Below are 19,605 nucleotides of genomic sequence, written 5' to 3' on the forward strand. Positions count from 1 at the left end.
GGTATGTGCCCCAAGGGAGAATGTGACCCCAGCTGCCTTATCCTGACACAGAAAAGGAAAAGCTGAGGCAATGCAGGGTGCAGCCACCATGTGCATGGCGATGCCCTGTCCCTTTGCTAGAAGCAAGCCATGCTGAATGTGACAACCTCATGAGAGATGAGAACCCCCCTCTGCCTTGTTTCCCTGCATCGCCTGTTTTTCCAAGGCAGGGAGAAGAGGACAATCTTACTGCTCCTTCTGCTTTCCTTCTGAGGCTAATTATAGCAGTTCGTATTACAAAACAAACTGGCCAGATCTGGGCGGCAGTCATTTAACAGGGAAGGGTGGCAGAGCCTACGGAGAAGCCATGCATTAAGGAATAGAATGGGAAGGAGATAGAAACACAGGGAGCGCCACAGTTTTTCTTTCCTCTGCAGTTTCCATGTCTGGACGGTAAAGTGATAACACAGTTAGCACGCAACTAGGGTGAGTAGGCCTGATTGTCGAGGAAGGAGGCTTATGTTAAAAGCCAGGGTTTTCCTCAAGTACCAGTCTTCTATTGTCAGCTGCACTGTGGTTTTCTTCTATGCAGAACTAATTCTTCCCAATACATTTCTAGAGAAGCCTCCTTTGAGTGTATTCTGAAGTGACTTGACGTGGGTTTTGGGAAGAAGGGGGATTTCAGTGTCAAACATTTTAAGCTTTTCTGCAGGGGAAGTTTCTTCAAAACCCTTTATATGACTATTCTGGTGTACCTTTAAGCTTCTCATGCTAAAATCAAAGCACATTCACTTTGCTATCTTTAGAAACTGAATCACACTTGGGGGCAGAATTAACTGATTTGCAGCTGAGAGCTTTCCCAGAAGTTTGCAGTACAGAGAGATCTAGGGCTGTCTACATGCTGTTGTAATGAACTAATTTTATTGACCTCTTCCAGGTTGATCAAGTTCTCAAACTCAAACACAACTTTTCTGAGATTGATTTTAAGGCCATCAAATCACTCACCTTGGGCAAGGTCACAGGTGGGTTCTACTAAAAATATTCCTGGTTCATCACTTGTTATAGTGCTGGAGTTAACCTGTGCTGTGTGTTGGGTTTTTAACAGGATTGGGGTTTTGTTTGGCTGGTTTAGCTGTAAGAGTTCGCCTGAGCATTGCAGTACTCCTATTTGTATATCTCAATAATGTAAAAGCTTGGCAGCTTCACTTGTTTGCACTGATAGCAATATTAACTTCTCCCATTGCTCTGTTCGGTAAAGTGTGACTGTGTGGCTTCACAGGGTGGCATCTTAGCCTAATGATATCGTTTTGCTCACTACAGCTTGCTCCTCTCAAGCCATCTCTGTTTCCTAATGATAAGAAGAATAGCACTGTGAGCCTTCATCCTCTCTACCGTTTTTTTCACTCCCAATCCTTTCCCATTTGAATTCTGCAAGGAATAGTTATATTACATTTGGCACCGAGGCCACAATTCTGCATGGTCTGTGCGTGGACCTTCTTGATCTTTACCCCTGCACACTACAAAGCCATTACAAGACCAGGGAAACTCTGCCTGAAATTTGGAAAGTAGAACTCCTCTATTTTGTTGTCAAGTATGTTATATTACTTTATATAAGAGTCTTATTCATTCCCAGTAAGATTCTAAATGCTTCCTTGGTTATGGACATTTTAGTCCTTTGTTAAAATTGGACCTCCATATCAAGCTTGACATCCATTTCACTATTACATTTTTATATGTTTTATTAATAGCACCCAAGGCCTGAGGGACTGGTAGCTAGACAGAAACTACAGACATCCTGTAGTGTCTAGTTGTGCGATATAATTGTATACAGTAACATCAGTGCATTCTGCATCGTGTTTTACTAAGTAGATTAAGGGCAGGAACTGATTTTCCCCTTAATTATATTTAATGTTTGTTCAGAATGCAGTAATCTTCCAAACCTTTGTGGACAGGTTTGGGGACCTGACACTTTTCAGTCCAAGTCAGAGCTAAGCTAAAAATCTCATTTTGTCAACAGTCAGCTGTAGTGCTGAAAATTTGAAAGAACATTGCTCAACATGACCTCTACGTAAAGCTCCAGCTATAGATACCAAATAAATAAACCAAGGCTTTTCTAACCAGAAAGATGGAACATAGCACAAAAACCTTCAAACATGTAGCCAGCAAGCTGACAAGGTGCAGCTCAGCATCATGGAGAGAAACTAGATTTAGTCACAAAAATATGATTAACTTTACAAGTACAAGGTTGTTGCAAAGCCAAAAAGCCCAGGTGTATCTCCAGAGGTCTGGCATTCAGTTCCACTGAACACCACAGACTTGTCTCCAGGCAGCTTTTAATGGATATATCCTTCTGTTATTTCTCTCTTGCCCCAAAGTTTATTGGGATTTTGTTTTAGTAATAGTAATAATAATAACAATAGTTCATATTCTGCAATGACACTAAAGCCATAAACTTGGCCATCCAGATGGTGGGAGATTTCATTGCTGTACCAGGAATCACACAATGTATCCCAGCAAGTCACTTTAATTCCATTCTAATCCTAATCCTGGTTTCTTCTTCATATGTTAAGTGAATTTCCGCAAACTTTTTTCTTCTATGTCAGGATTTCATTTTCCAGGTTTTATCCCACAGCTGTAGCTGTGCTGAGTAGAGTCCTTGTGACCTCACAGAATCACAAATCCCTCTGAGTCTTCTCCTTTCCAGGATGAACAGTCCCAGCTCTATCAAGCCTCTCCTCATATGAAAGATGCTCCATTCCCTTAATCCTCTTTGCAGCCCTTCACTGGACTCATATCAGTAAGTCCATGTCTGTCTTCCACTGGAGAGCCCAGAACCCGGTCCCAGCACTCCAGTAGTGTCACACTCATGCAGAGTATGGGGGAAGGATCACCTTCGTCTGTCTACCAGCAATGCTCTTCCCAAGGCAACCCTGGATGCTAGGATGCCGTTGGCTGCCTTTGCTGCAAGGGCACATTTCTGGCTTGTGGTCAACTTGTTGTCCACCAGGACCTCCATGTCTTTCTCTGCAAAGCTGCTTTCCAGCTGGGCAGCCCCAGCCAGTGGGGTGGATGGGGTTATTCTCAACCCAAGTGTAGATCTTTGCATTTCCTTTGTTGAACTTCATGAGGGTCCTGTTTTCCCATTTCTCCAGCGTGTCAATGTCCCTCTGAATGGTGGCACAACCATCTGGTCTACCAACTGCTCTTACCAATTTTGTATCATCTCCAAGCTTACTCCAGTTGCACACTGTCCCATGTTGGCAAAAAAAACCCCAACACCCAAATCGCTACTGCTACAAAGTCAAGAGTATTGCCTTATTGTATCAAGAGGAGAGCTGGTCCTTGCCGTTTTAGGAACGTAGAACTTACATAAATGTGTCCATTCGTCATTTATACTATTATATGGGTAAAATGTCAAATATAACTTCTTTTAATGATGGCTCACCAGAAGGTGAATACTGGTGACCTAAACCAATATCCTCCAAGTTCTTCCTTGTCATTGTTCATCCCCTCAGCAAAGCATAAACTTCCAGAGGCATATGGTGCTTCAAAGTAGACCTAGACTTCCTGTAGTGTTTGTTTTGGATACCACTGGGATTTAGGTATCTAAAGGCATTCATTAGGAGCATTTAAGTGTCAGCTGAAGTAGACCCATATAAAACCCCTCTGTTCTACGTGCCCTACATATCCATGCTATACTCTTCTGAAAATTTGTCTCTCTTCCTCTTTCCTATCACACCACTGCTCATTTACCTGCTCTAACAGCCTGATCCTGGCTGCTTAACCAGATGATTATACCACCTTCTTTCTTGACTCCACCATTCATTTCTCACTGGCTGAGAAATCTCAGAGATTTTCCAGCAGGACATCATAAAAGCTTGAAACCTCTTCCTCACCAGATTTTCTTATGATAAACATTTTAGCACAGCTGGAACTTTTGAAAAGTGCACTTTTATACAGTGACCAGTTTTTAAATAATAGTGCTTCCCTCCCTCCTACCCCCCAAGCCCCATTACACTGCCTTCAGTCAAAAGCTACTTAAACTCCGATTTTTTTTTTTGCTTTTCAAATCTGCTATACTTTCCAATGACTACCCTACACCCAGCTCTGAATTCCAGGAAAAAATGCTCCATTTAAGGCAGAGGAGACTTACCTGGAATTCAAAACATAGGGACACTCACTGTGCCACAGACTGCTTGAATGACCTTGGGCAAGCCATTTATGCGCAGAAACAAAGGTAAGCAGGCATTGTATTCCCACTGGAACCAGTCTGAGCTTTTCTATCTCTGTTCTCTATCAGTAAAGCATGGATAATAGAACATCCCTACATCAGAGGGGTGCTAGGAGGATAAAAGCATTAAAGGCTGTCAGCTGTTCAGATCCACAGTAATGGGGCCATATAGCTGCCTTAGAAAGATCAATCTAGATATAAGTGTGGCTTTGAAGACAAGGGACTAAAAAGAAGCAGCATTCAAGTAGCCAACGGACATTTGTGGAATTCATCCTCACAGTATCCAACAGCAATAGAAAAATATTTTATCCTGTAGTTTGTTGTCATTTTTACTTCACAAATATAGAGGCAAGACACAAAAGGACCTATCCAAAGCTCATCAGCATCAATGGGAGTTTTTCCGTGGACTTTAGTGAGTACAGGATTCAGGCCCCAAGTGGGTCATACAGTTTATGGCAAAGCCTCAGTGAAATCTTAACCAGAGTCCCAGTTCATTTACTTTAAGTACTCCTTGCAGAGTACTGCTGTATTTAACCACATGAGCTCTATTGGCAATCTGACCTAACTGTAAAGCTGGCTCTGCTTTGAACAAGGGATTGAACTGCATGACCTTCAGAGGTGTCTTTCAACTTAAATTATTCTGTAATTCTTTCATCTCAGAAACATATTTGCATATGTTTAGGTCTTGCCTAGAAAAACCTGCTATCCCAATGGAAAATATCATCTATTTGTTTTGGGGTTGACCTTAGTGAATCTTTGAAAACTTTTTACTGTGCCCCAAGTTGTCTAAATCTTTCACCATTACAGTCCCTGGAAAAATAATCACTGATGCAGAGAAGTGAATCTCATTGTCTGCATATTTGCTTCTGAGCAATTTAATATACCAGCTGTGTAGTGATAGCAGAGTAAAAGGGTAGCACTGACAAGGATTCAAGAGTATTCTGAAGACAGAAGTTGCAAAGATTTCTTTAGTACCTATTAATGTTCATAGAATCATAGAATGGTTTGGGTTGGAAGGGACTTTAAAGATCACCTAGTTCCAACCCCCCTGCAATGGGCAGAGACACCTTCCACTAGACCAGGTTGCTCAAAGCCCCACCCAACCTGGCCTTGAACACTTTCAGGGTTGGAGCATCCACAACTTCTCGGGGCAACCTGTTCCAGGGCCTCACCACCCTCATGGTAAAGAATTTCTTCCTAATATCTAATCTAAACCTACCCTCTTTCAGTTTAAAGCCATTACCCCTTGTCCTATCACTACACGCCCTTGTAAAAAGTCCCTCCCCAGCTTTCTTGTAGGCCCCCTTCAGGTACTGGGAGGCTGTCCCCAGAGCCCATAAGGTGTCCCCAGAGCCTTCTCTTCTCCAGGCTGAACAACCCCAACTGTCTCAGCCTGTCTTCATAGGAGAGGTGCTCCAGCCCCCTGATCATCTTTGTGGCCCTCCTCTGGACTCGGTCCAACAGGTCCATGTCCTTCTTTTGTTGGGGGCTCCAGAGTTGAACACAGCACTCTAGATGGGGTCTCACGAGAGTGGAGTAGAGGGGGAGAATCACCTCCCTTGACCTGCTGGTCACATTTCTTTTGATGCAGCCCAGCCATGTTGATCCAGCTATGTTGACCTAATTTAGTTGTGTCTTCAAAGTGATGAATTAGCAGACCTTCCCACACCAGCAATGTAAAGAACTGTGTAGTCTAGCACATGATCACAATATCTTTTATCTCTAAAAGCCTGAGTTGTAAGAGTTGTTCCACTGAATCATTCAGCTTTGATATAGTGTATATAGAAGAAAGTTTATCTGGAAAGTAATTTTATTGAAATCATTATGTAGGTGCAGTACAGTTCTTATGATTTCTACAAAGGCTTATCTTATTGAAAGTTCACAAGAAGAAAATAGAATCTATACACTAAAGATATCACAGAGCAATTCATCCGAGAGTGATATTATACTGGGGGAGATGATAATGGGATAATTAAATCAGAAGGGGTAAGTTGGCATTAACTCTGAGGTACAAAAGCTTCCCTAAAGAAGCATCTCCTTTTTAGAGAGTTTCTATGGAAAAGAGTTAAGTTCATTTTACTGGTGAAAAGTCATTCCCTTTTTTAAGCTCACAAGATCACAATTTGCTTGAGAAATTTAAAGTCACAGTCTCAGAATATTGTGCTGTAGCATTTTAAACAATGCAGCAATGGCTGCAAGAGAGATTGACTGGACTCTTCTGGTCACTGCAAAGCTCTTTTCTTCACTACAGACTCTTCTTGCCCTAAATACCTATTTCTTAGAAGGACCATACCCAGGAGAAGGATCTCTTGTGTGCATTATAGGGCACGTTTAAGTCATTGTTTTTCCTCCTAGTAGCCTAGTAAAGCATTAAGGAAAATGGAAATGACTACTTAGGATAAAAGAGGAGAGGCATTTGGGACCAAGATTGCAGCAGTTAAAATAAGCTAAGTTTGGCTACCCCAGGTAGTTCAAGCAATCCAAGGTCTAAGCCAATAATGCCATCATGTCTTTATCAAAAAGAGACAAAATCTATTCAGACTTTTTCCCCGGCAATATCATGTACCATATGGTCATAACACCATGCTTAAATCCTAGTTTTCTTGATGATAATACAGCCTAAGTAAGTGTCCAAGGTCATCTAATTCTATCCAGAAACTTTATTTTTAGTCTTAATTCTTGCTACTTGAGTTGATTCTAGCCGTCTGCTCCTGACAAAAGTTTGTATTCTTTTGCACATTGTCTCTCCATCTTCTTGCATATTTTCTTCTTTTTATAGATTATATTTTGAGCCCGTGCAAAATCACATAGGGCTGGCTGTGTTGTGACAGATTAGGATTCAAATGTCGAAAACTGTGACATGTAACAAATTCCATATTGCAACTCCAAGCAGTGCTTCATTTTTGATGACAAACTGCCTTTAAGAAAATATGCTAAATGCATGTCTGAAATTATCTCTGCTAAGCCTAATGAAATAAAAATTCTCAAATGTTCCACTTGGCATGAAATGTTCAATTGTCTGCAAGGAAATGCTGGCACGTTCTGCTCATTCCTGGGAAAACTGGTGAGAAAACAGTACCTTTACTTTGCTCTGCTGTCCCTTGCTTTTTCAGAAGTGTCTTGGAGGTGCATTGAATGCCTGGAGCCTGTCTCCTGTTCAAACTCATCCTTTTCTTAAGCAAGAGCCAAACTGGTTGAGCTCAATGGTTCTAACCAGGAAAAATTTCTGTGTTGTTCACTCTGCTGCCTTTGTGGCAGGCTCATACCAGGAAATGAGATTATTCCCAAGATGCCTTTTTGTGGGTTCCAGTCTAATCCAAGATATGTCTTCTGCCCTTTCTAAATAAATTATTAGTATTAGCTATGTTTACTGAGGTTGTTGAAGGACATAGCAGCATATTTTTCAAGGCAACTACACAGTACCTGCTAGTCAACTCTTCTGAGACAGGTGCAGTGTGGAGACTACAAGAGTCTTTTACTTCAAGGTCATGGACTCAAATCTAGTGACAATGTCCGAGAAGTAATCTTGCCAGTGCTGTTCAGCACCTGGGCAAAATGAGGTGATGGATGCACTTTAACTCCCACAAAAATCATCTTTCTATTTCTCAGACTCAAAAAAAGGACAACCAGTGCTTTAGCATACACAGTAAATTACCCTTTGTGCTTCTACCAGCGATTCACTTAGATGAATTAATTAATTAAGGCATAGACATTAAAACAGGCTCTGTCTGCTCTCACTGATGTTAAAAATAAATTTCAATTAAGGAAATCCATGATGGGGCTTCCTGGATGTAAGTGAGCACACACGTAAACTTTGGGTTCAGATTTAAGTTTCTGAGTGATATGAAATAAATATTTATAAAGAACAAAAAGATACTGGATAATGTTTATGGTCCCACTTTCCACAGTAATCTCTTTAGAAAGAAGGTCTCTTGAGGCACTCTCCCTGCACACAAATAATACTTTTGATTTCTCTTTGATTCCAGTTACCTGTCATATTAGTTAACACTTACTGTCTCAATTTGCTGATACATTGCTGAGCAGCTTAATGCTTGGTTCTAGAGAATTCTGGCACAATTCTATTTATGATTAAAATTAATTCCCCATTACTGAGATATTAAGACTTAAAATTGCTTTATTTATTTAAGATCCTAAAAAAAGTGTCTTGCATATGGCAGAGGTGCACAAAGAAACAGCAGTGGAACAGGATGTCTGTTTTGCTGAATAGGAATGAATTAGCAGATAAATTATGTTGATACAATCAATAAAGTTTAAAAAATACAACTACATGTTAGACTCAATCCTCATTATCACAGAAAGCCATTGCAAATACATTAAAACAGGAAAGCAAAACCAACATAAAACTTACGGGGCTGTGACACTTCAGACAGCTTCCAGGGAGCAGCTAGAGGACCCAGCAAGAAGCCAGACCAACTTAGGCACAACTCAGCAGACAAAGCATAAGAATTGCTTCCTAAAAATATGGGTGAACTTAAGTTGTGGGGAATGAACAGTTAAATTACTCAAAGCTGAAAAAGATTGCCTTCTCACCCTCCATGTAGAAATCATCCAAAGTAAGTCCGTCTCCAGTACCGAGAAGAGAAACACAGTGCTAAAATGTCAGAAGATCAAACCAAGCCATCAGCAGCAATTCAGTGTGATTTTCCAGGCCAGTCAAATTCATGGAAAGACTCACAGTGTAACCGGGTCAGAGGAAGGCCACTGACGTTTCATATGACATTGCTTCAACACAGACCTTGGAACTTCACCGAGTTACTTCTCTTACTGAGCACTGTGTCATGTAGTGAAAATATCTTTTGGAAAAATATTTTATCGTAATTTAAAAGCTTCAAGTGACAGAGTGGCCTTTAATAAGCCTTTCACAGAGGTAACCATGTCATAATCACAGTTTTACATTATCCACTCAAGAATTCAGAGGGCAGCACAAGTCGTTCACATCCAAGTTGTGCAGGTCTCTTGTTGAGAACAGTGAAAGCCCCACTTTCTGAAAGACATAAGGCATGTACCTAAAGCCATATAATAAAACAAATTGTATCTGTGCACGTGGGATTTTTACCAGAAGACTCTGGGGTTGTTTTTGGTTTGTTCTTTGATTTCTTTTTTTTTTCAAATTTCAAAACCTTTCAACAACAAATCTCCTAGCTTACTTTGACAAAAGACTCCTGGAATTGGCCCTTAATTTGACTTTTTAAAAAAGCCTTCAAAAGTACTGTGTCTTAGACTTTTCAAACTACTGTACCATGAAAAAGGAATTCATTCTTTCTTAGGCTTTACCTTTTGCACATTGGGGCAGAACAGAGCAATTTAGATTGCCTGATGTCTAAAAGATACCAACAAATCCACCTTTTGTGTCAGTGCTAAGAAAACAGGAAAGGCTGAACGTAGGAATGTTTACAAAGGGTTTTATAAATTCAACAAAGATGGCAAATACTGTAAATCAGTCTTTTAGTTTTATATAAACCTTCTTGCAGAAACTTGGAAACAATTCTCTGTCTGTTTTATAACACCCCTGCCAAAATCTCATTAAAAACCTGAATGCAGCCAATTCCTGCACACTTTGAGAAGAGCAAATGTGAACCTCTGTAAGACCACAGTTTTTCCAGTGGGAAAACCTCACTGTTTCCCTTCCCGTCTCTCTTTCTTGCAGTTACTCATAGCCCAGAGGCTGTCTCCGTGACAGCTCTGCAGACTGAGCATCTCTCCTGTAAGACGCCTTGGAGAGCAAGCTCACACCATACCTTGCTTTGCTAAGAAACAGCCAAACTCTTCCACATGATACTTCCATGAAGACATTAAAACATAACTAGAAATCTTTCTCGGCTAATTCCCTCTGACTGCATGACATAATGGTCACAGATCTTGAGCACTAAAGTAGTGTGTGATTTGGGCTATTTTTGAGATTTCTCTGTATTTTCTTATACATAAAAGAAGTTTATGTAATTCAGGTAGCAATGTCAGTTGTAAGAGAAGGTCTACTTTTTTCCTAAATCCTTTTGGTTGAGAGCTTGTAAAATCATTGTATTTGAAAAATAGTGGAAAAAATTGGACCTTATTTTAAGGTTTACCATCTTACTCTTTCAAGTTTTGAAAATAAACTTGAAAAGCTGGGAATCCTTATTTTCCAATGTCATTGGAAGTATTTCCAAAACTTTCAATGCTAGAGGGTTTTTTCATTAGCAAGTAATTTTTAAGACTTTGAATAAGTTTTGATACTACATATGTGTGCATTTGTGGGTTTTTTTCTTGTTTGATTGACCTAGATATAAGGCACGTCATGTTACAGACCTCTGAGCAGTATGAATTTCAATTTCTGGAAAGTAAATAAATGAGAGCTCGGAGGAAAGAGAGGATGGCTTCCCTGTCCTTCACTGACTTTCCCAAACAATCTTTGACATTAAAACATTTGGAACTAAATAAAAAACACTTACCTTTGAATTGGCTGTCTCTTTGTGAAATTTAAATGAACACAGACCAACAAATAAATTAATTGCACTATCTCATCCTCAAGCTGGAAAAGAGCATGGAGATATTGGTTTTGGGTTTGATTTAGATAAAAAAAAGGTATAGTTTTGCTTTTTATTTTATTAGTGGAATGGGACTAGCAGAGTGAGAGCCTGACTTATAATTAGGAGGATTCCTAGGAACTCTGATTATAAAAATGTAGTAACAAGATTAGTTGCATCAGAAAAGTAAGTTGAAAAATAATCTCTTGAAGAAGGGTGGAAGTGTATGTTAGCAAGCTATTAAATATTAGGCCACATGAAGCATTGTGTAATAGACAATAGAGAACAGGCTCCTTCATTAAAAGAGTGGGGGAGGTAGAATGCCTTGAAGATATGGTCCATACCTGTGAAACTGATGTTGTTAACAGATGCAAAAAAAGTTAAAGATCATCTTCCCCAGGATCCTGTGATATTCGGTGTTGCTATTTTTACTGTTGTTTATTATTATTATTGTTATTGCCATGGTTAGCACCTATGATGTGTTAGATATAGTCCGGACAGTAGAGAAAATGGATGAGGAATGAAGCACAACGCAGGCTTTTATGTCCAAGCCAACTTGATTCAATGTAAGTAGAGGAAGGACTGGGGATGGGAACCTCATGGGTCAGGCCAGGGAGAACTTTTAGGCTGCTGAAGGAGAACCTGAACAGTTGAGATTGGATGAAGAGAAATAAAAAGGGTGGGTAAGGCAAAAAAGGATTCATTTTTTTAATGCCTTCCTAAAACAGATAATTCCCGGAGTGTTTTTCTGTTGTACTGCAGATAGTTTGTCACTGGACCCTGAAGTCTCAAAGGCAAATGCCTATGGTTTCACTGGCTGCCTGTCCTCTGTTCAGTACAACCACATTGCTCCCCTGAAAGCCGCCTTACGCCATCCCAGCATTGCTCCCGTGACTGTCAAAGGCTCTTTGACTGAATCCAGCTGTGCGTCCATAATGGAAGCTGATGTGAACACCGTAACCACGATATATTCCTCATCAGGTACGTCCTGCCAAGAGGGGAATGGGGAATTTAAAGGATACTGTAGAGTGAGATTTCCTTCATTTTTGCTGTAATGCAATTGTGATAGTATAAATATTGGAACTGGGAAGTTGCCTTTTCCCTCAGAATTAGGAGTGTTGAGGATGGGCGTTAGGATTAGCCAAAGCCCCTTTAAAAGTTGTTGTACTAAGCCAGAGTTTTCAGACTAAGTTCCTGGATTGCCTAAAACATGCCTAGAACAAATAAAAAAGTCCCAAGCCCATAATGGAAACAGCATTAGAAGTGCAGTTATGCACCTGATTTGCCATTCCCGTCCACTCTAGACAACTCCAGTGCTGCAGATCTCAAATGAGAATATAAAGGTTACACAGATTCTGTATCCCAGTGGTGATCAGGAGTAGGAGTCATACAACAAACAAGTCAAATTTGTTCCTACCCTAGCAGAAGTGAACAAAAACTCCTTGTACAAACCCCAACACATGTGCGTGACTTCCATTGAGTGTTCGTACTTTATTCTCTCAGGCTAAAGAGAAGGACCACTACTTGAGCAGTACCAGTAAGATGATCCAAATAGTACATTTATCCTTTGCAATCCTGAAACTGTCCTCTGGGAATCTTAAGTATTTTGCATATGTGAATTTGTATGCAGAGAAGGAAACTCGTAGCAGCTGGAAGTATTGTCACCAGGAATCGGGGCAATCAAGTTGCTGCTTTAGTCACCAGTGGATGTGGCAGAATTCTTAATTACCAGAAAGGGGTACAAATTAAGGGCTATTTTTTGCCCCTTGACCTATGAAGCCATTTTATCTTTTCTAATAACTAATGAAACTCTGTTTTAGATCATAATATGATTCCTTTGACATTTGTACTTGCATCAAATCCCCATTTCCTGCAGCTTCTGCCTAAGATATTCAGCAGAAAACAAATGATGCTATTAGCATTCTGCATAGGCAAAAAGGCTGCTGATTACTCTGTGGAGAGTGGCTGCCAGTGTGTGTGCTTCTGCCCCCCCAACTTTCTTCTCACCACCCAGGGTTGTCTAAGGTATCTGCTCTGATGCACAAAGAAACATGTCTTGTAAATACCGAATGGGCAATGATACTGAAAATATGAAATCCTTGCCCTGTGATCTGTCACCTCGATGATCTGATTTTTCTAAAGAGTTTAGAAAGCAGTAAAACCTGAGGCTTAGAACTGCAGGACAGAACACAGAGCAGAGTGCAGCATCTTTGGACTTAAATATTTAAAGCTTACAGTCAGTTGCACTCTATTGTCAAGGTTAAGCACTGTTACATCAGAAATGCAGAATTATTATAAAAACTTATCCCTGTCTTTGCCACTCTGTGCTTTAAAATATGATTTCCTCTCAATATGATGAATTAACTGACACTACTTGCCTCACTATTCACACTGGATTTGATTAAAGCCTGAATAAGATCTTTAGAACAAGTTAGTTCTGAAGACGTCATGTCTTTATATGCTATAGTAAGAGCACTGGGTGGTAGATTCTTGTTAAAAAAATTTCCAATTTCTAGCAAATTATACTTTGTATAGATGTACTTGAGAATTACATTTATACATGGAAAGGACACATTTTAAGAAATGAAAAGAAGACAGATTTAAGGATTAACTTTCAAATTTACTGCTCATATCTCAATTCATCAGTTCCCAATTTCTCATTATTGAGTGTCTGAGAAGAAAAATAGAACTTCAAAGTTGACTGTACATGTCTGTGTCGATTTTCTAATGTACAGATACAACAAAAAAGCCCTCTAGGAAATCTCTCTTTAAATGTGTGAAAAAAGCTTTCTATATTTATAACTTGAAAACAATTGAAGCTCTTTCCTTCAGAGAGGAATACTTGTTGTCTTCAAGAAAGTTTCCTAGCAGACAGATATGGAATAAAATCCATTCACTCACGGCTCAGTTATCCATACACACACTTTCTGATTAGGAAACACAAAATGAAAGGTGACTTACTGTGGTTTTGATATTTTAACAAAGGTCTGCAAATCACCTTCTTCCTTGCTGAGGCACATGTAGAAGTTTTGGTATTCTGAACTCTACACTGATGGCATAGAGATAATGGACTTTTACTATGCTATTTTTTTTATATTAAAATACTGTAAATGCCAGAGCAGATTCAGCTGTGTGAATGGTGGAGTCGTGAGCTGTCTGTCGACCCGAGGTGAAGAGCAGGTCTTCATGCATTTAAAGTAAAAAAAGCCAGAGACTTTCATGAGTCAGAAACTACACAGAAAAATTTTGCTTCTGAAAGGCAGCTTAAACAGTGCAAGTCCCTGTCTCACTGTGCTAGTTGTGCTGGACCTGATATTTCCAAACAAGGAGGAACTGGCCAGGGGTGTGCTGGGGCAGCCTTTGCTGTAGCAGCTATGAGATGGTGGAGTTCAGGATCCTGAGAGGAAGGAAAAAAAAGCAGAAAGCATGACTTGCAACCCCAGACTTCAGGAGAACAACCTTTGACCTGGTCGTGGACCTGCTTGGAAGAATCCCACAGGATACAGCCTTGGTGAGAAGAGGGGTTCAGGAGAGCTGGTTCAGGAATCATTTCCTCCAAGATCAAGAATGGTCAATCCCAATGAGCATGCAATCTAACAAAGGTAGCAGGAGGTCCAAAAGGTTGTGAAGTCTTCATGCTTGGATATATTCAAAACCAAAATGGATACAGCCCTGAGAAACTTGCTGTAATAGACCTTGATTTGAGTAGGTGGTTTCCAGAGGGGCCTTCTGACTTCAGTGATGCTTCCAACCTCAGTGATTCACACTGTAATGTCATTGGTTTTATCTAAAAGGAGGAGTATGTCCTGTTAAGGTCTCATACGAGACACAGTATTGCTTTTCTTTGGCTTCAGAGTTTACTGTGTTCCTAATGGAGATGGTTCTGCTATCACATGCCATCTACTCTGCTGTAACAAACTCTCCTCTCCTTGTATTCTGATTTTATTTCTCAGGCAAAACATAATTCTTAAGGCCTATGTCTGTTGGCCTCCGTTCTGAAACTGATCTCCAACATTTGTTCTGGTTTCCTCTCAGTGCTTAAATTCTGGTAACAGTTGCCAAAAAATAGTGGGGTTTTAATAGCATTTAGTGTCAGATCTTACATAATCTTTTAGGCATGAATGTCATCTTATATAATTTTTAAGGTAGAAATTTAATTTCATGCTTTTTTCATACTTAATTAATAGATTTTCATGACTCTATTTGACTAATACCATGCACCAGATACCAGCTGGAGATTTTTCTCTAGTACAGGAGGACTGATGTTCAACAGATGTGAATTTTTATTGTAACTGATTTCACTGGTGCCACCTGAGGGCTGAGGTAGAAAATATCTTACCAAACTTCCACTATACGAAAGTTAAATCATCTTGAGTCTAAAATAATGATTACTTCCCTCTTCTAGTTTGTGGAAAGAAATAGGCAAATCACACTGTCCATCTCTGACAGCCATCTTAGGGTATAAAGTATCTGTATATTCTTTTCCTCTGTTTGACTAAATAAAAAAAGCCTTCATTACTAGTTTCAATTTATATAACTAACTCTGAGATACTGAAAAATAAAGGAGATGAACCTACCCATGATGTACAAAATTATGAGCAACCTTGATCTAACTTTGAATTTTGCCCTGCTTTGAGCTTAAGCTCAAAGTCTTGAGATTAGGCTAAATAACCTCCAGATTTCCCTTCCAACCTAACCTTTTCTATGATGCTATCTGTAGTTATGTGCAAAACAACAATTTTTATCCCCATTCCAGTCCCACAAATGTAATAAATGAGATGAAGCATTGCCATGACTATTTGTTTCTTGGTAACATCACTATAGGCACCCAATATCCAAGCAAGGGGCCTCTTGTAAATAGGTCTCAACCTGAGCGTCCAAATCTGTCATTGGCAATTACCATTCACATTGATAATGGGTGTTCAGTTGGCCCAGAAGTCCCTTTTGTGCTTGTAGCTCAGTCAATGAACTGTAGATCTGGGGAACCCTGACTTTTCAGTATGGATGTGTTTGATGAGTAATCCTTCCACCCCTAGAACTAGCAGTAGAGTTGCATCTTTTAAAACATGAAAACCTCTTTGAGTATGATGCCTTCTGCACATCTTTGAGGCTAGTATCAGTGATGTAGAGGATAAGGAAAAAGTGCCCTCTTTAAGAACCTAAATAGCCCAAAGCCACCAACATTACAAACTCAGCACCTCCTGATACACAAATATGAAATTGTTGCTTGTTTCCATAAAAAACATCTTGGGCAATGAGATACGAAATGTGGCTGAGTCAGCTGCTAAGGCAAGGATGTTCAATTACAATAAACCTTGCAACACGGAACTTCTCAGTTAGGCTTCCACCTCTTGCATCGGAAAGATCAGTTTGGCAAAGCGGTGTAATATATAGCAGAGACAGTCATCCGTAACTCCCACGTACATCCTCTGTATGATAGCCTGGAGGCTAGTAAAGGAGAGAAACACAGATAGGAATCTCTTCAAAGGAGTGGGTGAGCTGAAAGGAAAAAAAAAATGTGAAGGTGCAGAAAAGCTGTATTCAGCTAGCAGTAGAAAACACAGCATTTTCTGAAATGCAGGACTAAAGTAGGTACACTGCCGTATCTCCACTGACTTCAGAGAGGGCTTGACCTCTCAGATTTGGATCTGAATTTGAAACTGCTAGCACACAGACTGTTTGGCCCAGTGTTTCAACAGTAGTCATTTATAGATAGGGTACAAGAGAGCTCCAACATTGAGGAGCCTTTAATATAGGGCTTCATTTCTGACCCCTCTCTGTTTTGAATCCAGTTTGACCACTGCATTTCTTCAATGGAGAGAAAAACATCCCTTCCAAGAAGCTGTCCCAAACAGAGACTGCTTCTCTTTATGGGAGTGAATTTGACTTGTATATCTGCTTCTACAAATGTAGATCTAAGTCTGTCTAGCTTTCCTTTCCTTTCACTTCTTTCTGATATATTGTCTCTTAGGTATCAAAAAAAAAAAAAAAAGGAAAAAAAAAAAAAAAGAAGCTGTGACTGAGAAAAGCTCCCAATGGGTTATTTAGTTCAAATGTCTTTCTGACTCTTCTACCAATAAACTGAGACAACAATTTCAGATGTTAGTGTGAGCCTTTCTGTTTCCTTTTAAATATATCCTTAACAGACTTTGCTCCTGAAGATGTAGAAGAAAATTGTCCTGCAAGCTCACTTTATTTTTCAGAAAGCTTTCTCATTCAATTCTCCAATCCCACAAATCACGTCTTTTGAAAACAGATTAGAATTCATGAGGGTAAGAGGACGCTTCAGTCTAAGCCACAGAGAAAATGAATATAGTTGATACAGAAAATAAGTCCTGTTTTGTTTAACCAACTGCAGATCCTTTTGGGAAGACAGATGAAAGAGAGCCTCTCACCAATGCAGTCAGAAGTGATTCAGCTGTGATTGGAGGTAACTTCATTTTTAAAGATTACAATTGAAAAATAATTCTGTTTAAGAAAATCATCTAGGGTACTTTAAATCTGGGTCCCATAAAATCTAGTTTGAGTTTTTGTAATCTAATGCAGGTCTAGTATTTGCTGTATTTATTAGCACATATCTGTCTCAAGCTACCTAGATAGGCACCTGCATTATGAATCAAGCCAATAATGGTGGCACGTGATGTTGGATATCACCCAAAAAAAGGCATTATAGATCATCAAGAATCCGAGTCTTCTAAAATATAACCAAAGTCTGTCTATCTGCCTGCTCGAGCAGGGGAGTTGGATGAGATGACCTCCAGAGGTCCAGCCTCAACCATTCTCTGATTCTGTGTGATTCTGTGATCTAAGACCCAGCTAACTACCACTCTGATGGGAGCCTCAACACAGTATTCACATATCCTGTATTTCTTGAGCTCTCTCTTTGCAAGCTGGTGGTATAGTGGAACTCGCTAGGTCATATGGAAGCATTTATATACTAGGGAACGTTGACCTTATAGCTTCATGTATGGTTTTCATTTTCCTTTAACAACCTAGAACGCAATTTATCTCTGTTTATTTTATAGGATGCCCTGTAGAGAGCTGCCTTTGATAATATCTAGAAGCTATAAACCAAAGTGTACAAGGCTCATGCAAGGTTTCCAGAGATAACACAGAAGAAAATACGACAGAGCAGGAATTTGTATGAGCATACAGATCTAGTTTTTTAAAAATAAATGCACTGACCCAACTTTACTCTCAGTGAAAGCAGAATTTGACTGAAATTAGGTCAATTGCATCAATGCTTGATGCTTTAAGTCTTACTTAAGGTGACAAAATAGAAATAAAATCTACCAGGGAGGGTATGATAGAGGCAGATGATTGTCTACAGACTGAAATGAACTGATCTGTCACATCAACTAGCTGTTGTGTATTGGTAACAAATTTTTGAGGTAATTGGGGTTTTTGTTTTGTTTTTGGTTTTTACTCTTTCTATCCTTCCTTTTTTACCCCTCTTTAGGTGTAATAGCAGTTGTGATATTCATCATCTTTTCAATCATTGCCATTATGAGCAGATTCCTCTATCAGCACAAACAAGCACATCGAAGTAGCCAGACAAAGGAGAAGGAATACCCAGAAAACCTCGAGAGCTCCTTTAAAGCTGACATTGACTTGCAGAACACAGTGAGCGAGTGCAAACGGGAATATTTCATCTGATGGACAATGCAATTTCTTCTTACTCTTACTCCCCTAACCTTCCTTCCTTTATTCCTTCCTTCCTTCTGATTTTCTTTTTGTAATTTTTTTTTAAACAGTCATTTTTTGCTAACTACTTTTTCATTTGGAAAAGACCGCCCTGCACAGGAAACACTGACAACAATCACAGTGCCTCATTCTCTGCACAAGAACCTGACAGTCACAGTTTACTTCTGCAGCTCAAGAGACCTGTTATCCCACCCTACACAAAATAAGATCCACATGCACACCTGGTTTCCGCTGTAGGTTCCTGGATGTTTCAAAGTCCCTACATTTATTTATGTCTTTCTCTGGAACCATTTAATTCTTCACTTTTACACTAGATCTGGACTATGTAGAGGTAAAGTAGCTGAATACATAGCTCTACAGATACTGGGACAGGATAGAGGGAAAGAATGAGACAAAAATGCCTGATTTATTTTACAGGGTCATTTACAACAGTCATAAAGAACTGGCCAAATTCTCTAATGATAGGAATTGATATATTTCTATTGATTTCAATGGTGTTACACTAATTTATACCAGTTGAGAAGCTGGTATGAGGTAAGGAAAAATAAAGCTGTCCTCATTAAGCTCCTTCCCCCAACCTCCTGTCCTTTTACCGTAACTTTTAGGCTTATCAGTACTTTTCCAGCAATATATGTATCAACAATAAACGTCATTCCTGTGCACCTCTTTCACCTCCATCTCATAAGGCTGGCCACGTAGACCCAGCGTATTCTAGCATAACTCCAGCTGAAGCATGGAAAATAGTAGCTTGAATCTCCAAGGGTTTTAGGAAGCTGCTAGGACTTAGGTGCTCTATATTTGTCTGAAATGTTAGAAATGCAGCATATACCTGTTCATGCCATATGGAAGATTAACACACACTGAGGTTAAACACTGTTGCCGCTGTGGCAAAGAAAAAGTAAATAGACAAGAAAAACCAAAAATAGTTGAATCTTAAACATGAGTCACACCTTCTGCCAGTTCTAAAAAAGAAAAAAATCCAACTACTCAAAAAAACCACCCCAAAACTGCATGAAAGATTGATTGGTATTTCCTGTTTCTAGAAATAGGAATATCTTCTCCAAAGCTAAATAGAGAGAGGTCTAATGTCACATCTAAAAAGGTTAATAGCTAATCAACCCTGTTTACAAGGAAGAACATTAGGGAAACAAGTTAAAAAAGATCCCA

The 19,605-nt window shown here is 39.6% G+C and overlaps 1 protein-coding gene across 1 annotated transcript in view; it reads left to right on the top strand.

The window, feature by feature from the left end:
* The window catches only part of CNTNAP5 (contactin associated protein family member 5), a 256,571-nt gene extending 238,181 nt beyond the window's left edge, over window positions 1-18,390 (top strand). The window contains exons 21-24 of the mRNA XM_059820523.1: window positions 917-1,001; window positions 11,497-11,715; window positions 17,093-17,164; window positions 18,194-18,390. Coding sequence (XP_059676506.1) covers window positions 917-1,001; window positions 11,497-11,715; window positions 17,093-17,164; window positions 18,194-18,390 — 573 coding nt within the window. The remainder of the gene's footprint in view (window positions 1-916; window positions 1,002-11,496; window positions 11,716-17,092; window positions 17,165-18,193) is intronic.
* The last annotated feature ends 1,215 nt before the right edge of the window (window positions 18,391-19,605 follow it).

Source organism: Gavia stellata, chromosome 8 (genome assembly GCF_030936135.1).
Source record: "Gavia stellata isolate bGavSte3 chromosome 8, bGavSte3.hap2, whole genome shotgun sequence".
In the NCBI taxonomy this organism is placed as follows: Eukaryota; Metazoa; Chordata; class Aves; order Gaviiformes; family Gaviidae; genus Gavia; species Gavia stellata.